Genomic DNA, 21,019 nt, shown 5'->3' with positions numbered 1-21,019 from the left:
TCTAAAAGCCTATATCTGCCCCATAATAGACCATTGCAGGGTTGTTATGGCCTTTACGGGGGACGTAATGGGCCATTAACGGCGGCTATGGGTCATTTTTTTCCATAACGATTGTTACAGCCGTTACAACCCCATAATGTATAACGGTTGCCACCATTACCTTAACATAACGACCTTTAGGGCACACCATGGATACAACCCTTAATTCCTTCAAATGTCATCTTGACTCATATACTTGCGTTAGTTTGCCTCCCTCTTGTCTATTGTTTACAACTTCAATGGTGTTCGAGGCTTCATCCGAATACCAAAATCTTAAAATTTTGAAAGCTCTACTCCTTGTATTCCTTTCACGACAAATAAAAATGTCAGCAATAAACTTGAACTTCCCAAAACCCTCTCTCAGATTTGGGTGAGATAATGAGAAAGGTATGTTTTATAGAAAAATACTTAATGGCCCTTTCCTATCTGAGGCACAGTGTGCCGTAAAGGCCGTTACGTAAAGCTAACGGTGGCAACCGTTACACGTTACGGGGTCGTAACGGCTATAACAGCCATTATGAAGAAAAAAATGATCTGTAATTGCCATTAACGGCACATTACATCCCCTATAAAAGCCATAATAGCCCCGTAATGGTCTATTATGAGACATATATAGTTTTTTCATACTTTTTAATCAACATTACGGGGTAGATATATATTTTTTGGGGGTTTTCTTCAATAAAAAATAAAATAAAAAAGAGAGACCATAACGGCCATTACGGGGCCGTAACAACCGTTATGCCCTGTATTGTAAAGGTAACGGTGGTGGCTGTTACGGCCACCGTTACCATTACGGAATAGATTCTAAGGGCATGACAGTGTGAACCATCTTCCAAGTTGTTGATGTAAGGTCTACACTAACCTCATTGGAGATTCCTTTTCTTTCTCATTGATGTATCAATCAGTGCAGTTTAATTGTTGATGATCAATTGTGAATTAGATAGGCCTTCTACCCTATCTCCAAGAGTGTCTTTCCTTTCTTATGATGGTGTAACGATTCACTCTTTGGTAAGAATGTTGTCTCGGCTTGTTTGCCATTATATATATATATATATATATATATATATATATATATATATATATATATATATATATATATATATATATATATATATATATATATATATATATAAAACCTTGATAGGCATAGATTGGCCCCAAATTTGCCTGAAATTCATACTAGCCATGGCCCTCATCCCACAAATACACAATTCTAAGCATTTGACATCATTCCCCCTCTCCACAGACACGCGCACGCGCACACACACACACACACTAAAAGAAGAAGAAAGAAAATAAAAGAAAAGTCAAAACTAAATTTAGATGAATAATGTCACCAATTTGGGGGACCACTCGAAATCTTGAATGCCTCCAAATTGGCCCAAAATTTATGCAATCTATGGCACTTATCCTACTAATGTATATCATTAAGGGCATGTTTGGTTTTTCAAATTCTGTTGTAAATCAAAGTAAATAAGAATTTATTATTTTTAGTGGGAATTCCTGCCCCACTCCCAATGTGATGGTGATAGGCGCTTTTTTGGACTGACACGTCTCCAAACCAGAAGAAAAAACTATGGGACCCACCGTGATGTATGTGACTTATCCACTCCGTTCATTCCTCCCTCCATCTCATTTTAAGCCATGAGCCAAAAAATGAGGACAATCTATAGCCCAAGTGGACCATACCATAGGAAACAGTGGGAATTGAACGTCCATCATTGAAAACTTCTAGGGCTTTAGAAGTTTTGGATCAAGCTGATATTCTATTTTCTCCTTACCCATGTCTATATGACCTTATGAATGGTTTAGATGACAAATAAACATCAATGGGGGCCCAAGGAATGAAAAAGATTTCAACGGTGGACATTACACAGACAATTGCTTGTTGTGGTGTCCACTTGAGCTTTGGACCTGCTTCATCTTTTTGCTCAAGCCTTAAAATTTTCTGGTAAAACAGATGGACGACATGGATAAGTCATGTACATCATGGTGGGGCCACTATTTTAAGTCCCTTTTGGACTGGTTTTCAAGGAGTAAGAAAACATCTTTTGCCAAATGCAGGTAAGAAGTAATAATCACTAATTTTCGGGTATTACCAAATATTTGAAAAATCAAACCCTCTAAGCATTTGACATCATTTCCCCCAACTAATTATAATAAAAATTTAAAATTAAATTTGGTTGAATAAAGTCACAGATATAGAGGAGCCCTCAAATTGGCCCCAAATTCATGCAATTTATGACACTCATCCCACAATGCAAATATCTATGCATTTGACATCATCAACCCCCTGGAAATTTGAATAAATGGTCTTGCCGATTTGGGGGACCACTCAATGCCCAAAATCAGTGCCAAATTCATGCGATCTATGTTACTCATCTCACTAATGCAATCAACACGAAATTATGCTTATTTCATCATTTGACTATCAGAGCGGTGGACATTTATTGGACGGTGAAAAATTATCCAATGGTCTTATTCCCATAAACAAGTGTTTGGTCCACAAATTAATCATTATGATCATTTAAACAATTTTATTCTGGGATTATGAATTAGCAACAATAGGTCCCACAATTTAATTGTTTACATCAAGTTAATATATGCCATATGTACAAGTTTTTAGAGTGTAAGTTTATTAGTTTGATAGGCCACCAGAATATCAAAACTCAAAAGCCCTTTTCAAAACTAGGCTCTTAAGGAGCCTTGTGGCTCCTTTTCTATGAAAAGGAGAGAGAGAGAGAGTAGCAACAACGTAACAACAACAACAACAACAGAAACCTTTTTATTATTATTATTATTATTATTATTATTTATTTTAAGGGTGGGGTTTTCGGCCCTATAACACATAACGGGTCAAGTCCTTGCGTAATTAAATTTTTTTTTTTTTTAAATGCCAGAAATTATTAGAAACATTAATTGATTTTAGAAGAGGAGACTAAACGTAGGAAGAGAAACAAAAAGAAAAGAAGTAGAGAGTAAGAAAAAGAAGAAAAAAAGGGAGAAAATACTAGGTGTATTCCACCCCCCCCCCTGCTCCTCTTCAGTTATATAAAAGAACTGTTAAAAAATATATATACAATAAGCTCCTATAAGACCTATATTACACAAAAGCCCTTCTAAGCACATATCTCAACAACCCCTCAAGTTGGCCATAAATATCTATCATGTTAGCTTGCTAAGAACATATTCGAACTTTGTCTTAATAACCCCCTCAGTAAGAATGGTAGCTAGCCGATTCTCAATTGTTACAAATGGTAAACAAAAATATCGAGAGATAATCCGCTCATGAATAAAATGCCTATAAACTTGAATGTGCTTGATAGGGTTAGTTGAATTGGATTTTGTGTAATGCTAATGACTGCCTTGTTATCACAAAATAGCTTCATAAGAGCATTTTCCTTGATTCCTAAATTACATGACACAATTTTCAGTCATAATAACTAATGTAGGGGCATTTTCACACCGGGCTTGAGTTCGATGGCCTGTGGGATGCAGGGGCACACTCAAGGTGGGTGGTCGGTGTAAGATGAGTAGCTCGTGTGAAGTGGAACCCATGTGAAATGAGGCCCATGAGGGGGGGTCGGCTAAGGTCCTAACCCATGGGATGTGGGGCTTGGGCTACGAGATAAAAGGATTAATTGGCAATGCTCTATCAGTTTAAGCTTTTAGAGCAAGTGGTTAATTGTCCTGTATCAAAGTCATATCAGAGCGAGAGGTCTCGTGTTTGAGACTCCTCCCCGAGGGTGATTAATGTAGGGGCATTTTCATACCGGGCTCGAGTGGGGTGGGTCGTGGGATGCAGGGGCATACTTTGGGTGGGTGGCCCATATGAGGTGGATAGCTCGTGTAAAGCGGAACTCATGTGAAGTGGGGCCCACAATTAGTGGTGTACACGAATCGAATCGAGTCGAGCTTGGCATAGCTCGACTCGGCTCGACCACTTGCTGACCCCAGCTCGAACTCGGTCCTCGAGCCTGACTGGCTAGCTCCACTCTGTTCGGTCAGCAACTCAAGCCAATTCAAGCCGAGTTCACCTGTGCAGCATTTTCACAAACACATGAACTAAACCTTCAACATCTCACTGTATGTAAAACAATAGCAGTGGTTTTACAAGTATTTAATCAAACACTTTGTAAGCAACATAAAAATCAAGAAAAAAAAAGGGTATTTGTTTCATATACATACCTTCCTTGCCACCAGCCACACTTCGTTGAGTCATTTCATCAAACACTTGGCGAGCAACAACAATATCAAACTAAGTCACCGAACTGGTTCGATTCAAGTTCGATCCGAGTCGGGTCGAGCTCGGGTAAGCTCGAACTCGGTTCGAAATTTTTTTGAGCTCAAAAAATCAGCTCAACTCAACTCGAACTCAGTTTCGAACCGATTCGAATCGAGCTTTTTCGAGTCTATTCGAGCGAGCTAACTGAGCTAACTCGGTTCTTGTACAGCCCTACCCACAATGGGGGTTCGGCCAAGGTCCTAACCCATGGGATGTGGGGCATGGGTTATGAGGTGAAGGGAATGATTTGCCATGCTCTATCAGTTTGAATTTTTAGAGCAAGTGGTTAATTGTCCTACATCAATAACTCTGCTACACCATGTGGCACTCTACTTCAACACTAGACTTAACCACTACAGTTTGTTTCTTGCTTCTCCCAGTGATCAGTTTTCCTCCCACAAAAGTGCAATATCATGTAGTCGACTTTTTGTCATCTACACCATTGACCCAATCTGCGTCAGTATAAGCCTTTATGTGTTGATGACCATGATCTGCAAATAAAAGGCCCTTCCCAAGAGATGGCTTCAAATATCTCAAGATTTTTTCAACTACCTCCAAGTGAAAATAAAAAGAAGAAGCCATAACGACCATTACGTGGGGCCATGACAACCATTATAGCCTGTATCGTGAAGGTAACAGTGGTGGCTATTATAACCACAATTACCGCTACGGAATGCCTTGCACCTAAATCAATGATTCATGCTAGGCTAGATGAAGAATGACAAACAAGGTTGGCAGATTCATGCATACCTAACTATGCAAATGAAGTAGATTAACCATTGTTTTGAATATTGATATCAGTCAGCATATCGGCCCAACAAAAAAACTGATACAATACAGCATTTCATGTCAGTATCAGCCTCATATAAGCCCTTATCGGACTTATTTTTAGCCCAAAAAAAAAGAAGAAAAAAAAAGAGAGGAAAATATTAGAAAACAGGAAAACTGAGATGTCTAAGATTCTTTTGTAAGAATGTTGTCTGTTGGGTTGACCTACTGTAAGTCTTCAAGTTGTGGTGTTGAGTCTTGAATGTAAATTGTTCATGTATGTTATAAATTAATGTGATATATTCTTAATAAATATATTCATGTATCATTTCATCTATATGTCTATTTCTCCAAATTGCTTTTTGAAAAAAAAAAAAACTAAAGAATTTAAAAATGGTCTAAAATACATAAAAATAAATAAATTTACAGTTCATGGATGGTAGATCTATGTTCAAACAACATAGATCTATGTCCAAATAACAGTAGTTTTTCATTTCCCAAGTCTCATTTTGGAAAAATAAAAATAAAATAAAAATTGCCGAAAAAAGATGCTAGTACAGTAAAAATAAAATTATAGCATATAAAATGTCGATGTATGTTCATATAACTTAGATTATGTTTAAACAATCTAATTCTATCATTCATCCAAAGAAATTTTGGGAAAAAAAGAAAAAAAAAATCCAAAAATAAATTAAAATCCAGCAGCAATGGTAGATATAGGTTCAAATAACCTGGATCTATGTTTAAATAACCTGGATCTATGTTTGAAAAACCTAAAGCCATCATTCATCCAAAGAAAGTTTGGAAAAAAAAAAATTTGAAAAAAAAAATGCCTAGAAAGGGAAAAAAGGGCCAGAAAATAGAATAAATAAATAAATAAAATTTAGCAATAAAGGTAGATGTATGTTTTTTTTTTTTTTTTTTTTTTTTTTTTTTTAAAAAAAAAAAAAAGAAAATGCAAAAAAAGGCCCGAAAAAAAAAATTTGTTGTATTTTTTTTTAAAAGCAATGCATCCATCAAATCTATAGATCTATAGTATCAAAACTGTCTTCATGCATCATTACAACAATTAGTTTTTTTTTTTTTTTTTTTTGGGAAATTTTCAAAACATACCACCGTAAATTAAGAAAATAAAAATAAAAAAGTGCAAAAATCCCCAAAATGTATGGAAATTAAGCATGATTTGATCGATTTGGGGTTATCATGAAGCATGATTTGATCGATTTGGGGTTATCATGATGGTTCAACTTGATTCTAGCAGGAAATAAAAACCCTTCTTTTACCTTTTTTTTATTATTATTTTTTAAATTTCCCCAAATTGAGTTCTCAACATTCAATCCTTCGATTTGAGGCAAAAAAAAAAAAAAAAATTGTTTTGATCTTCAAATAACTTTAAATCTCATCAGAAATGGACCTGAATTGATTGTTGACCTGTAGAAATTCAAAAGAAGATGAAGGGAGAAAAACGTTTAAAAAAAAAAAAAAAAAAAAAAAAAAAAGAAAAAAAAAAAGAAGAGATGAGCCGGTTGTGGTTATTTAAGCATGTATCGGTCTGACTAATACACGTACGACATACCGCTGCTGATACGGCCCAATTTTTCATAACGTGCCAATACATACCCGTATCACATATCATACCAAGCTGATATGGATATGAGATGGTTGTATCGACGGTTACAATATCGATGTTCAAAACGTTGAGATGGACCTTCCAGTTGGGAAAGTAGATGGCAAAGGTGTTCTAAATCCATAATAGTTAAACTGTCTGAGGCCAGTGAGGACTACCCAGTAAGGGGGGGCTGATGTGGAGGAAGAGATAGTACCCGAGAAAGGAGTGGAGGTAGTTACAAGGCCATTTGTGAAAGTAGACTGTGTAGGACAATTGAAGTTCACTGGTCTATAATGGAGAGATCCCAAAAAGTCTCCCGTGTATGATGGTTTTTCCCACAATGGTCGCATCTCAACTCATCCTTATCAGTAGGTGCTCTTTTCTTCCGATTGGATCCTTTTCTACCCTTGGAGGAACCAAAAAAGACTACAAGAGCTGAATGATCATTGTTAGAAGAAACTAGCTGCATAGCTTTCTTCTGACTTTTCGCATTCTGAACCAGGTAATATACTTGGTCCAATGATGGAAGCTCATCTCTTCCCAAAACCCGCTCATTGTTCAACATGTACTCAGAGTTCAAACCAATTGAGAGATTGGATATTCTATTCTGTTCGACTTGTTTTTTTTATTTCTATCCCTATCTACATTAATATCCCATTACATAACTGATAATGATCCAACTCTTCCCATCGACCCTAAAGAGAGGAATGATAAGTAGCCAAATTCTTCTCCCCCTGGCGAATAGTAGCGATCTCCTAGCTTAGCTTATAGGCACGAGCAATGTTCTGCCACTGAGAATAAGTTCTGATAACATTATTTCAAATTTCTTTGGTTGTGCACAGGAACAAGAATCCTCTATTGATATGAGGTTGCATAGAGTTAAGCAGCCAAAACATCACCATCAAGTTCTCTTGCTCCCTCTTATCATATGAAGAATCATCCATAGCTGATTCTTTCACTTGCTCATTCACATACCTTAGTTTTCTTCACCCGCTGATATACATGTTTGCGGATCGAGACCATTCAAGGAAATTAGTGCTGTCCAACTTGATAGTTGTGATCTGCACACTACGATTGTCACCATAAACACATATGGTTGATATGGAACTTGATACCTCAGAAACATTGGAAGTAGCTTCTAAACTACTGGTAGTCGACATCTTCTCACAGAAAACACCTCTTAAGTACTATCTAGATTTTCAAGGAGGCTCAACAAAAAATCTGACCACAAGAACGGTTGTACAAGACCATTCCTTTGTAAATTTCATCATAGATCTCTCAAATCTCAACAAAAAGAGACGATTTTTATTGCTAGAGGTGGCAACTGGTCAGCCATGCCAAATCAATGTGGAAAATTTCCACAAAAGAAAAAACCCTCAGGAATAATGCGCACACAAAAACTGAACCGGTCCCCTTTTCTGAGGCTTCTCTATTTCAAAGCAAAACACCACCAACTAATTTACCCAAAAATTGCGAAAAAATCACCATAATCCTTCTAAAATTATTCTCTTCTAAATCTCGTACTTTTGTTCTTTTTGGGACCATCCGATGGTATGCTAATGCTGCTAACATCAACCGTAAGGCATGATGATATCAGTAGTGGGTCTCAAGAAACCTCCAATCAATGCAGGAGTGTGCACTCTGATACGAAGCAATTAGGGAGAATAAACCCACCCCCACCACAGAGATGATGCACCTTCTTTTGATATCTGAGTTGCACTTGTTTTAATGAATCTTGTCAATACTCACCTAGTTCACACTCCTTTTGAGCGGTACTGTATTTTCATTGTTGTTGTGGGTTAATCTCTTGCATGACCCAAAACTCTCCTCAATGCGAAGGATCTATGCTTTGGAGAGATCCATGTTCATCTCTTGGTGTCTTTTCATCTTCTATGCTCCAGGACCCTTTAGTCTTCCCATGTTCTACATTTGAATCATGTCCACCTTAATATCTGAGATAAGTTTGATAGAAGCAAAAACAGTATTCATGGCCTTTTGTGATGTGGGACTGAGTCAATGTCATCACTGAAGTGAAGGTTGTGATGATTGCTGAAATGGAGCTTGATGTTCTTAGCAAATAGCTTGTTTACAAATGTCTTGTCACCCATTGGGGAATGCAAGCAATTTTCTGTGCACCTTGGTTTTCGTAATCATTTTCGTGAGCCAATAGGTGATTTCAGTGTGTTTATTATTACCTTTTTTTAAGAATTAATGATTATTTACTAGTGAAGAGAAATGGGAATACAAAGAAAGAAGGTGATGACGAGGAATCATCATCCATGGGGATAGCTAAGCAACCCAATAGGAATATCACAGGGACAACTATCAAACTGCATTCAGTTTGGATCTCCTGAACACCTCTGCACGGCTACTTAAGATATTGCAAGTGATCTATTATTCTGCTCTGCCCAAATCAACCAAACCTGCCAGGAGGGTCTTCACAAGATCTTTCCTTTAGGATCAATAGGTTAGTAGTCCTATTACCTCTTTTCCAGAAGAGAGTTGGGGGGGTATCTTTTTTGTTACTTGTCATCTGTTGGATGAACAACTTTATTTGACTTTTGTAGGTGGCCGCAGAAATGAACTTACCATAGACTAGATTTTCTTTGAGAAGAGCGTAGGTTAATCAGATGGTCATGCTGTAGTCGGTGTCTGCGGGCTATACTATCCATGAGAGCTTGAAAGAAAACATCACCGTCATTGTTGTCATCATCGTCATCGTCGTCGTCATCATCTGAGCCTTATTCCAACTAATTAGGGCTGGCTACATGAATCATGTTCCACCATTTGACTCCATGAAGGAACATATCCTCAGTTAAATGATAGGTCATCAAGTCTTTTCTTACTACCTCCACTCCTAGCCGGTGCAGTTCTTGGTCTCCAACACTCTGTTGCACCCTGTAGATACATTTCATGTTCCTTTTTTATATTTTCTGTTTCATTTACAGATTAATTGGGATGAGGCTTTGGTGATGAGGATGTATGATTTACAGTTTCATTTATTAAGTGATGAGCTGAAGCCTTCCCTCTAATATTTCTGATGGATATCTTTGTGTGTTTTTTGTGACCTTTGCATTTTATTGATAACTTGTTAAAGCTGTGAACCTTTATGCTTCATAGATTTTTCTTTGGGTGGTGTCCAAACATATATGAAGTGGGCACCTAATTCTAATTTTTTCTCCAGTTTGAATCTGCTGGAATTATTTTAATGCCAGAGTACCTAGAGCATTACTCCCAGGGGTACGGAGTTCTCGTCTGAGGGACCGCAAGAAAGAAGAAAGGGAAATTTTAGTGAAGAAAGCATTTATAGATGATGTGGTGAATGAAAATTATCTATTAAGCGTTCTCCTCGGGAAAGAATCAACCTCACGTGCAGTGTTGTGGGACCCGGAGTCGCTTCCTTCTCCAAGCAACAGTTCTCTGTCAGTTGGTCCGGCTGTCTCTGTTGAAGCGAATGGCTTATTGGTCTGTGAGAGAAACAAAGAAGATGGCTCTTGCAAAGGGAATGCATTTGATGATGCATCTGCCAATGTTGCCGAAACTTCGAGCGGGAATGCCCGTTCTGCCAACTTGCAAAAGCCGGATATTCACAATAATAAGGTTGATGGCACAAGTTCCTACATGGAAGCAGTGGACTACCTGTATGAGGATGATGACGATTTACCATGCGGTATGCATGTTGATTCAGGAACATTGGCGTGTGTGGCTTGCGGGGTTCTTGGTTTTCCATTTATGTCGATAGTACAGCCTTCTGACAGGGCATCAAAGGAGTTCTTTCCTGAGGAATTAAGATCTGTGAATCCTCCCACTCTATCTTGCATTGGTAACATGCTCAAAGACTCAGATTCAGGTGCTACACCTGCACACTTTGTTTTGTTTTGTGACTTGCTTTCATCATGTCGTTTCTGTGAACATTATGTCTGCATGCCTTACTACACATAGGCTATGCATGGTTGTGTGTGCCTATCCGGCACAGGTGTGGGACATCGAATCCGTGTCTGGTGCCCATTCTGTAGATGACCTGACCCAAAAATCAGGCTGGTCAATTTATCAGGTCGAAGACATTTGTAAGGGAAAATGTAAAGTTAAAGGACTCGCCAATGGTCCACATTCAAAGACCAGCCTGATTTCTGGGCCAATTGATCTTTCTGATGTGGCCCAACTGATGCATGGACATCTGGTTGGCACATGTGCTGGTGTGTGTGGGTTTGCTGAACCTTCTGTCACACAGTATCCTACCTGCATCTGATGCATCACTTCATGTTACCCCTAAAGCACACAAAACAGTCAGGTGGGCCACAAAACAGGGGACAAATTGAGATGAGATGCCCACCAACGATTTGCATGTGGGGCCCACTGTGTTCTGAATAGAATCTAGGCCATCCAGAGCAAATGCAAAGTTGCTGGCATGCAGTATTCTGTGCAGGTGGGGCCATCATTTGATGATCCAGACTTTTTTTTTCCTGATGGGCTCCACCATGCATGGAGAATGCCCTGAAAGCTTCCCAAATTGGAAGATCTAAACCCCTTAAATGATTGAACTCCTTTCCTTCGAATGTGGACATTTGCTGCATTTTCTCCTTGAACATCCAAGGGTTGGGTTGGGGTCATTCAATCTGGAAATCTTTTAGGGCATCCTTCATCGACTTCACGGTGCATGAGATCAATGCTTTGGATTACTGAGCCTTTGCCTTTCATGTACAAAAATCCTGCTTGTGGATGAAGGCCTCATTAACCCTCCTTGTATGATTGCAAAGTGAGGGATTTTGGTATTGCATTTGTATCTCCCCTTATTGCATTTGTATCTCCCCTTTATATAAATGGCTAAGATATTCATTTTTAAAATGTAGAATCTGTATTAATGCATTTGAAGAACCTGAACGTTGTGTGTTTCATTTTTATTTATTTCAAAGGAACATTTTTTCTCTTTAATGCTAATAAAATAAAATAAAAAAACATTTTGCATGTTTTCTATGAATCATGGTTTACTAGAACTGTATTTCATTCCATTTGTGCCTAAAACTTCTAGGTTCAGTGTGGTCATCATATTCTTCTAGCTGCTTGTTCTTTTTTTCATTCTTAAGTTCCATTTTCAGCTTCTTTTTTTTTTTAGTTGTTTGTCTGGACCAGTGTTTTAAATGGTGAATAGCATGTAGCATAGCGTTCACCCCTTTGAAGCGTGAGGCGTAAGCTACATAGCGTGTAGCGTAAGCTACACACTTCTGGATTTTTAATCAAGGTGCCTGGTTGTGCCAATGTCATGAAATTCTATACCATATTAGACTGATTAATAATGAAAGTTAACAAAATTTCATGATATTAGGTGCAATAAAATGCAACCTAAAGTAATAAGAAAGGGAAATGACTAAGTATAAAGGTACAGAAAGAGCAATGAAACTGATTTAATATTGTTATTTAGATTATTTTACTGAAAGCATTAAAAAGGTTAACTAATTTTATTGGAAATGGAAAAATGTAACAAATCATTGAAAACATCATGTGAGCTACATAGCGTGTAGCATATGCAAATTTTGATGTAGCGTAGGCTACATGCGACTTAAGCTATTTTCATGAGCTACGCAGCATTAAGGCTATGCTACTCGATGTAGCATAAGCTACACATTACATAGCATAGCTATTTAAAACACTGGTCTGGACTAAAAAAATCTCAAAGTGGTTCCTTCAGTGGCAATCTTCCCATGTAGTTCAATGGCAAAATAAACTTCCCTGTAGGAATCAATAATTCCATTTTAAAAACAAAACAGATATATATACACGTGCGTCTGTGTATGTGTGTATCGAGAGAGAGAGAAGTGGACTCGGATTGCATGGTGACCCCAACACCAGGTAGCTCAATGGTGTTGGCACGAGGTGGGATTTAATAGGGTGATTTGTGCTGCTGTCAGAGGTGGGTGCAGTCATGTACATGCTCAACCTAACCACTTTCAAACTTGCTTTGCATGGGCCCATCTCTGACAGCAGAACTTGGCTCCATGGAGATACGTGGTGTTGGGGTCACCACACAATCCATGTCCTAAATGCACATTGCCATGTGGCAATTTCATTGGCCGTGATTACATTGTTATGCCTTAATAGGCCATCTAGGTTATCAATGGTTTATCTATGAAATGGGTGTTTTTTTTTTGCTTTAGTATCCTGAATATACTCCAGTCATGCATTTATGAAAGAATTGGTTTTCAGTCTAAGAGTTGACATAATTTCCTCCCTTTCATTAGATGCTACAAAAGCAACTGGAGTTGAATTCGAAGCACAAGGCAGACCACACGATAATCAAACAGGGAAGTCATCTGCAAAATGCATGGGGCATATTCCCGTGCCTGAAGTCCCAAACGATGGAAGGAATTCCACATCATTGAATAATGGTATTTTGGAATCTTCTTCCAACACTGTATGTTCATCATCAGAAGTAATTGCTATTGAAGAACAGAAGGAGGTGGATGCACTACATCAGCCAATTGGAGCTTCTTCAGGTAGTGAACAGAACCAAACGGCATTACATTCTGAAAACAAGCTTTCCATCAGTCCTGATTTTTCTCAAACCCTGAATGGTCTGCCTATATCTTCCAAAAATAGTAATGAATGTGAACATGTTCTGATATCAGTTGAACATGGCACTGCTAAACCAATAGGCACAGGAGAACCTGACACTCCAAATACCATTCATCCAAGTAATGGATTGAGTGAATCAAGAGGGAGCATGCCAATGGAGAGAGTCAAAGAGGATTTGAAAAGCACAAACATCCTGGATGCAGAACCTTGCAAAGGAACCAAAGGGTTATCTGATGCAAATGCAGAGGAAAGTGGTGAGAAGGTCAACAGGCAGTGGAATACATCTAATATATTTCTAAGGCCACGGATCTTCTGCTTGGAGCATGCTCTCGAGATTGAGGAGCTGTTGCAATCCAAGGGTGGTGCAAATGTGCTAATTATTTGTCATTCAGGTGAAACTGCCTTATACCTGCAAGCTTTTTTTTTTTTTTTTTCTACTGTGGTTTTAATATTCTTTCTATGTAAGTAGATGAGTGTTATTCTACTTGCATTTCCTACCGTCTACTTTCTATAGTTTGCTTTCACACACTCTTCTTGGAGATTCCGCTTGTATTCTTGTCAAACTGCATTCCTACTTTCTGTTTGTTCTCCTCTTTTTTTCCTTTTTTTTTTCTTTTTTTTTCATTTATCTCATTTGCTCCTGATACTGGTATCTAATTCCTTACTGTGCTTAGATGCCAACCCTCTCTACAGCAAGTTCTTTATCTAACGGCCCCTATGGACTCTTTCATAGATGCTGTCTTCATGTTGTTCCTGTTTGCTTCTAACCAAGCACTGAATTGGAGGGATCTTGCTGAAAAGAGAGTATTCAATCCCTTGAGAATTCCATATGCTTGTCTTTGTTGAAGTGTCACGTAAGTCTCCTTCTCTCCGTGCAGATTAAAGCTTGGTACAATGCCCTGTACAACTATTCTGGGTGGGCCCATACATGTGGAAAGGTGTTTAGGCCAAGTTTGTGAACTGGTTCGGGGATCAGTCTAGGAAACTTATCCCACAAGGTCAGATAAATCCAGCATCAAAATAGTAATTTACCTAACCTCTCATATAAAAGATGTTGGCACCCGATGAAATAGTCTAGAAAGATTCGAGAACTGGGTGGTTGGTGGGTGAAAGCAATCAATATGCTTGAGTTGGGTCCTTTTCTCTTCTATTTGTCTATAGTCGTTCTTCTCTCAGGTCATTAGTCATTTCAATTAATGCAAAATGTAAACAGCTCCAGCAAAAATAAATGACTTGTATCTTAAAAATTAACGATAGTTCTGTTCATTCTTGGGTCCATCTCGTTTTGAGTATTAGAGCCAAGTTTACCCAGATCATCGGTTGCTAAAGTACATGATACATGAACGTGTGCGGGGTACTGATGCGGACACAAGCGCATTTAAGGTGTACCAACGAAGAAAGCGCCAACCACAAGTGCCGTCCTTGTGAATAGGCGACTATTGAGGAGCTGAAGACCTTTCACATGTAATTGGACATATAGAAGACCCCACTCAGGGAAGACGCATGTGAAGGAAGATTGGAGAAAGAAGACCGAGCGCCCAAACTTTCCCGTACTTATGTTATTTGCGCGTTTTTGACTTAGTTACGGGTCTTTTAGTAATTTTATGTCTTTATTTGTTTATCCTAGGGGTATTTTAGTAATTTTATGTCTTTATTTGCTTATTTAAGTGGGCTAAAGCCCTCAACTCGAATTTTTAACTATTGATTAATGAAAAGCAAACCCTTTGGTTGTCTCCTTCCTCTCTTCTTTCTAGTGGTGCTTCTTCTCTTCCCTTGATCTTCGTCTCCTAATTTCTTCTTGTGCCCCTCCAACTTCTTCAAGGTAATAATTTTTTTCCTTCTATTTTCCAGTTTTGGCTAATCCTTCTTTGATCAAAATCTTGAGAACAGATCTAAACCCTAAACCCCCAAATTCTCAAATTCCTAATCCGAGAAACTTCTTGGTTCTTCGGACTAGTGATCTTCGTTGATCGATTGGGTGTGACCATGCAAGATTGGGAGGTCTTACCCCTCGCCGGATCCAACCCAAGTAGTAATTGAATTCCATAATCCATGGTTGTGATGATGGCTCGCTCCATTGCATGTTTCCTTTATGATTTTCTCAGTTATAATGATTATTGTTAGAATTTTAGATCATTTATTCCTTTTATTTCCGCTGTTTAATTGTGTCCATGAGCATGCATCATAATTAGGGCTGTCCTGCGTCAAATTTGGTATCAAAGCAGGAGGTCTCGTGTTCGAGACTCATCACTGGGGGTGATTAATGCAGGGGCATTTTCACACCGGGCTCGAGTGGGGTCGCTTGTGGGATGCAGGGGCACACTCGGGGTGGGTGTGACCTGCGGAGGAGGTTTCGTGTTCGAGACTCCTCACTGGGGGTGATTAATGCGCATTTCACACCAGGCTTGAGTGGGGTAGCCCGTGAGATGCGGGGACACACTCGGGGTGGGCGGCCCATGTGATTTGGGGACCACGTAGGGGGTTCGGCCGAGGTCCTAACCCATGCGATGTGGGGCCTGGGCTATGAGATAAAGGGATTAATTCGCCATACTCTAACAGTTCGAGCTTTTAGAGCTAGTGGTTAATTGTCCTGCATCAGGTACCTTACTACTTTCTACAATACATGGTATTCTAGGCAACTGATCATGTGGGTCTCTCTTGTTCCAGTACATGCTACTAGTACATTGTGCAATTATACGTCCAAAATTTGTTGTTGATATATTAAATGAAGAAATTTTAACTTATGCATGCACGTTGTTATAATTTATATTGCTATTACATAAATCAAATTATAAATCTCTTATAATTTATATGTGCTTGCTATTACATAAATCAAATTATAAATCTCTACATTCTAAATATGAATTAAATGACAACTTGATTAACAAGGAGAGTGTAAACCAAAATTTTAGTCTGTTGGAAATAGTGATCCGGATTGTAACTGATCCATGATCCAGACCCTGTGGTTCAGAATGGGAAAACATAGGAGAGTTGGGCCATTTATGTAAAATTGACTAGAGCCCTATGTTTGTGTATATTATGTATGGTATTCGCCCATTGCTCTGGCATCATTACTCTCTCTCATGTATGTGGGTGGATGGGGCCATTACTCTCTCTGTGGGTGTAGGTGGGTGGATAGGCATGCATGAAAGTGTGTGTGCATACATGGGTGGGTGAGTCGCTGTGCACACGTGTACGTGCATGTGTGTGCATGGTAAACTCACGGTTATCGAGAGGGTGGATCTGGTTGGGCATCATGTGGATGGGCTAAGGGCCAAAAATTGTAGTGATTGGCATTTCTGACCATCTGATTGTTGTCATAATTTCCCTTTGAATCTGGACCATTCCTCCATCTCTCAAGTTTTCTGGTCACAGATGGTACTGATGGGTACCTTGATTTCTGGTTTGTCGCTCACCCACATGGTGCCACCCACATGGTGCCTATCGCTCAACAGTCCTGATCACCACACTTGAGCACCATAAATAGTGCATGCCATATTAGTTCCTCAATTGAGATGTCTGTTGTTTTGGGTTAATCTAATGAAATTAAGATTCATCTCCTGATTTTCTTGATGCAGATTATCCAAAAATAAAGGGAGAGGCCATGTCCATTGCTGAAGAAATTGGTTCCAATTTCAAATTCAAGGACTTTCCCCTAGAGAGCGCATCTCAATCAGATCTCAACTTGATCAACATTTCAATCGACGACGAACATGAAGAATGCAGAGAAGATTGGACTTCAAAGCTGGGTCTCAATTTACGCCACTGTGTCATGATCAGAAAGCAATGTCAGTCGAAGCAAGAACAGCCCGCACTGGCATTGGGCGGGTTATTCTCCGACCATGTTCCTGCTTCAGGCATTTCAACCCTCAAGTGGCACTGCCGGAAATCTCGCACACATCACAAGGCATCTGGCCTGAGCCTTTCCAAGTCACACGATGATGTACAAATGAAGAAGGATGATCTGATTGGGAGAAATTCGGACACTGATGTTGTCACAGAAGATCAAGTTAACGAACATTCAAGGAACCCCTACAGTGAAGTTGGTGCTTTTGCACGAGCTTGCAGGTCCCGTGGCCGTGGCCGCCCAAGGAAACACCACCTTCCCAATCCCAAGGAGATGACGGCCAACAGCACTGAAACCACAACTAGTATCGAAAGAGGCCCAGATAATAATAATAACAGAAGCTGCTTTGGAGAAGGGTCTTCTGTCCATGAGAAAGCAGGAAATGTTACGGTGGAATTGGCAGTATCTCCTACCATTGCTGATCCAACTCCTGAAACATCTGAAACACAGGAAGGGATTTGGAACACACAGGAAAATAACATTGCACTTGAAGGTTGTGATTCTGCCATGTCTGTTGATATGCCCACCAGTGATGAAATTTCTGGAAGTTGGAAAGAGATTCAGGCTCCAGGCAGAACTAACACAGGAGGTGAAGTCTGCGAGTCTGCAATGTTGGTGGGTCCACCTACTGTTGCCCTCGGTGTTGTTGGAAGTTCTGAAGTGCTGCATGAAGAGATCCCAACCATAGAGGAAACAAGCATGGTGTCCCACATTTGTGATTCTGCCATATCTGCGTGTTTGCCACCTGCCATTGATATCGCAACAGTAAGTTCCAAAACAGAGCAAGAGGTCCCAGCTACAGTGGAAAATACCACGGTCAGTGAAGATTCCAATTATGTGGACTTGGGAAAACAGCCTATTGAGACATCTGAAACTTTCAAAGAGATTCGAAGTACAGAGGGAACTGGATTAGCTGGTGGGGTTTATGATTCTGCCAAATTGCAATCTCAGCCTTCAATTTCCGTTTCAATCCTTGACTGTTCTCAGATGCAGCTAGGGGAGATCGGGACTATAGAAGAAACTGACATGACAGTTGATCCTGCAACAATGGCAGTTCCACCTGCTATTCCTATCTTGACCATTGAAAATTCTAAAAAGAACCCAGCCAGTGAGAGGACGACTACAGTGGGTGAACCCTACAATTCAGCCAAAACAGCAGATCAACCTACTGCTGCCATTTCAATGGCCAATCATTCAGAGATTGATAATGGGAATGAGGTTTTTGATTCTGTGAAGTTGGTGGGCCTTCCTACTATTGCCTTTTTGTCAGCCAAAAGCTCTGAAATGCAGCAAGAGACACTGACTACTACAGCAGAGATTACCACGGTGGGAGATGCTGGAGATTCTGCAAAGTCGGCAGGCCCATCTTCCGTTTCCCTTGCAGCAGCTGGAAATTCTGAAATTCAGAAAGGCAATCAACCCGCAGACGAGATGAACCATGCTGGGGCATTTCATTCTTCAAGAGATGGCATGGAGAGGACAAAATCAAATCCTATTATTGTATACTCCCGAGCAGTGAGAAAGCAAAATAAAAGAAAAAGAGAAGAGGAAGAGAAAACTGACCTTCCAGATAGCCATAGTACAGACTTCATCAGGAGCCCATGCGAAGGGTTGAGGCCAAGAACCAGGAGAAATCCAGACAGAGGGACAGACATCAGCTGCCGAACACCAGAAGGGAAGGTAGCAAAGAAGGTGGTGAATAGGACGGGCGACAAGAAATCCTATCCATGCGATCTTGACGGGTGCCGAATGAGTTTTGCAACAAAGGCAGAGCTGCTGCTGCATAAGCGCAACCGCTGCACACACGAGGGGTGCAGGAAGCGGTTCAGCTCCCACAAGTACGCAATGCATCACGAGCGTGTCCATTCAGAAGAACGGCCACTCAAGTGCCCATGGAAGGGTTGCGGGATGTCATTCAAGTGGGCGTGGGCAAGGACCGAGCATGTGCGGGTCCACACTGGGGAGCGCCCTTACCAGTGCAAGGTGGCGGGGTGCGGTCTGACATTCCGGTTCGTGTCGGATTTCAGCCGGCACCGGCGGAAGACGGGGCATTCTGTGAACTAACCCACATTATGTTATTTGTTAACAGCTCAGATTAAAGCTTTGTTTAGGTTAGTGGGGGAAGAGGGAGGCCAAATGTTTGATTATGTTTTTGGAATTGCAAGGAATTGTGTGTAGGGGGGATTAGAGTTAGATTTTTATCCGTCTTGATGTGGAAGACTTGTTCTTTCTTTCGCAGACACTACTGTTTGTGAATATTGCCGCGTCCACTGCCAATTCGGGAAGGACCGTCTCATCAGTCATCACAGCAGGAGTGTGGCGTGTTGGACCAAGAACGAAAATGCGGGTTGAATGGCTGGGATTTCAGAAATCTGCTCCAATTTGCACGAGTCGATTTTGATGGAAACCTGTTTTCATGGCCATTGATCAAAGCATTTGCAAACTACACTTGCAAAGTGGCAGGTTGTAACAGTTCCTAGGTGGTGCAGTTCTAGTTCCATGTTCTAACAAAGTTGGCAGAACTCCCTATTCTTGAAAACAAATTAAAGAACTTGTGTAATTGGTTCAATGTTTTAGACTTGAAAAAGAACTTTCTTTGGGGCAAATTGAATTAAACACATTTTTTGAATTGCGTTTTATTAAAAAGAATAATGTTTGCTTGCAATTTATGAAAAAAAAAAAAAAACAAAAACAGGTAGTCACCATCCACTGATGAAATTTAGTAGTAGGTGCAAAATTTTATAGGGAGATTATGTACTTTAATATTATTTGCACACAATATAAAATCCAAACTTTTCATTTTGGCATTTCTGTCTTTTTCACTTTTGTTTCTCCACATTGGCACATGCGACATGCACATTTGGGCTCTTGAAGATGGATTGTAGCACATGTTGTACATGATCAACATGGTCACTCCTTTGATCCTACAGTTAGGATATCCACTGGAATGATCAACAATTTATATCGTCTAGAGGCAACCTAATAGATGATGATCAACAATTATTTGCACACAATATTGTGGTGCATATCTTTTTCTTAAGGGTAGAATAGAATACAATTTTGAGACACGTGGAACATTGGTGCCAAATCAAGGCTTAAGAAGCTTTTGAAATTGAGAAAAAAAAAAAAAGAAAAAAAAAAGAAAGAAGATAATAAGTCCTTATAAATACAATTTCTTCATTTATAAAAATGGTGGAATCAAGGGGATTGCAATGGGTTCAAAAGTGATAAGCCACTTTCTTAGCGAAGCCACTTTCTCAGCGTAACCAAGTCCTGTCTATTTATGGACCTTCATCATTATAAACTAAAGTAGTGATACTCAATCTTATCCTCTTACATATAAGAGGTGGTAGTTAATAACACAGAGTTACCTATGAGTCTAGCTACTCGCACGATGCAACAATTATATAAATCAAAGCATTCTATATGTAATAGGTACATGCATGTGTCTACAATTTACGGCATAGTAGACTAGACTAAACATGTGTCGGGTCCACAATACATAGGTCATCACACGTGAGATATGATTCATCTAATATCCTCACAATCTGACTTTTTAATTAAGCCATAACATTAATTGCATAAAAGTGCAATATAGTAATTATGTTATTTTGATTTTAATTAGTCTTATCTTCAATTTCTTAAAACTGATGGCGGATACAATATCTCCTCACTCATATCCCCATCGTTTATTCTTCGCAATAGAGGGTAGTTCAGACCTCAATGCATGAATATTGCCATCCTTTATATTCAAGTTAGTTTACTGTATTTATAAGTGATTAGCCTACCGACAAAAATATGGATTTTTCAATATCTCAAGAAAAATGTTGATGATTTATTCACCTACTTAAAAATAGTGCATGATACATAATAAAAGGAATGCGCATTCATTAATAAGATA

General features: G+C 39.4%; 1 protein-coding gene across 2 annotated transcripts in view; it reads left to right on the top strand.

Moving 5' to 3' along the window:
- Window positions 1-19,311, top strand: part of LOC131231265 (lysine-specific demethylase ELF6) — a 35,980-nt gene extending 16,669 nt beyond the window's left edge. Inside the window, exons 5-8 of one of the 2 annotated variants that reach the window (XM_058227405.1) lie at window positions 9,917-10,551; window positions 12,938-13,192; window positions 13,325-13,663; window positions 16,850-19,311. In XM_058227405.1, the coding sequence (XP_058083388.1) occupies window positions 9,917-10,551; window positions 12,938-13,192; window positions 13,325-13,663; window positions 16,850-19,182 (3,562 nt within the window). In that variant the 3' untranslated portion in view covers window positions 19,183-19,311. Of the gene's footprint in view, window positions 1-9,916; window positions 10,552-12,937; window positions 13,664-16,849 lie in introns of both variants that reach the window. The other variant, XM_058227404.1, reaches the window with a different exon arrangement.
- Window positions 19,312-21,019: the final 1,708 nt, after the last annotated feature.

The sequence above is a fragment of the Magnolia sinica genome, chromosome 17, assembly GCF_029962835.1.
Source record: "Magnolia sinica isolate HGM2019 chromosome 17, MsV1, whole genome shotgun sequence".
Taxonomy (NCBI): Eukaryota; Viridiplantae; Streptophyta; class Magnoliopsida; order Magnoliales; family Magnoliaceae; genus Magnolia; species Magnolia sinica.
The sequence above is the reverse complement of the archived record's forward strand: the minus strand, read 5'-3'. Positions and strand labels throughout refer to the sequence as shown.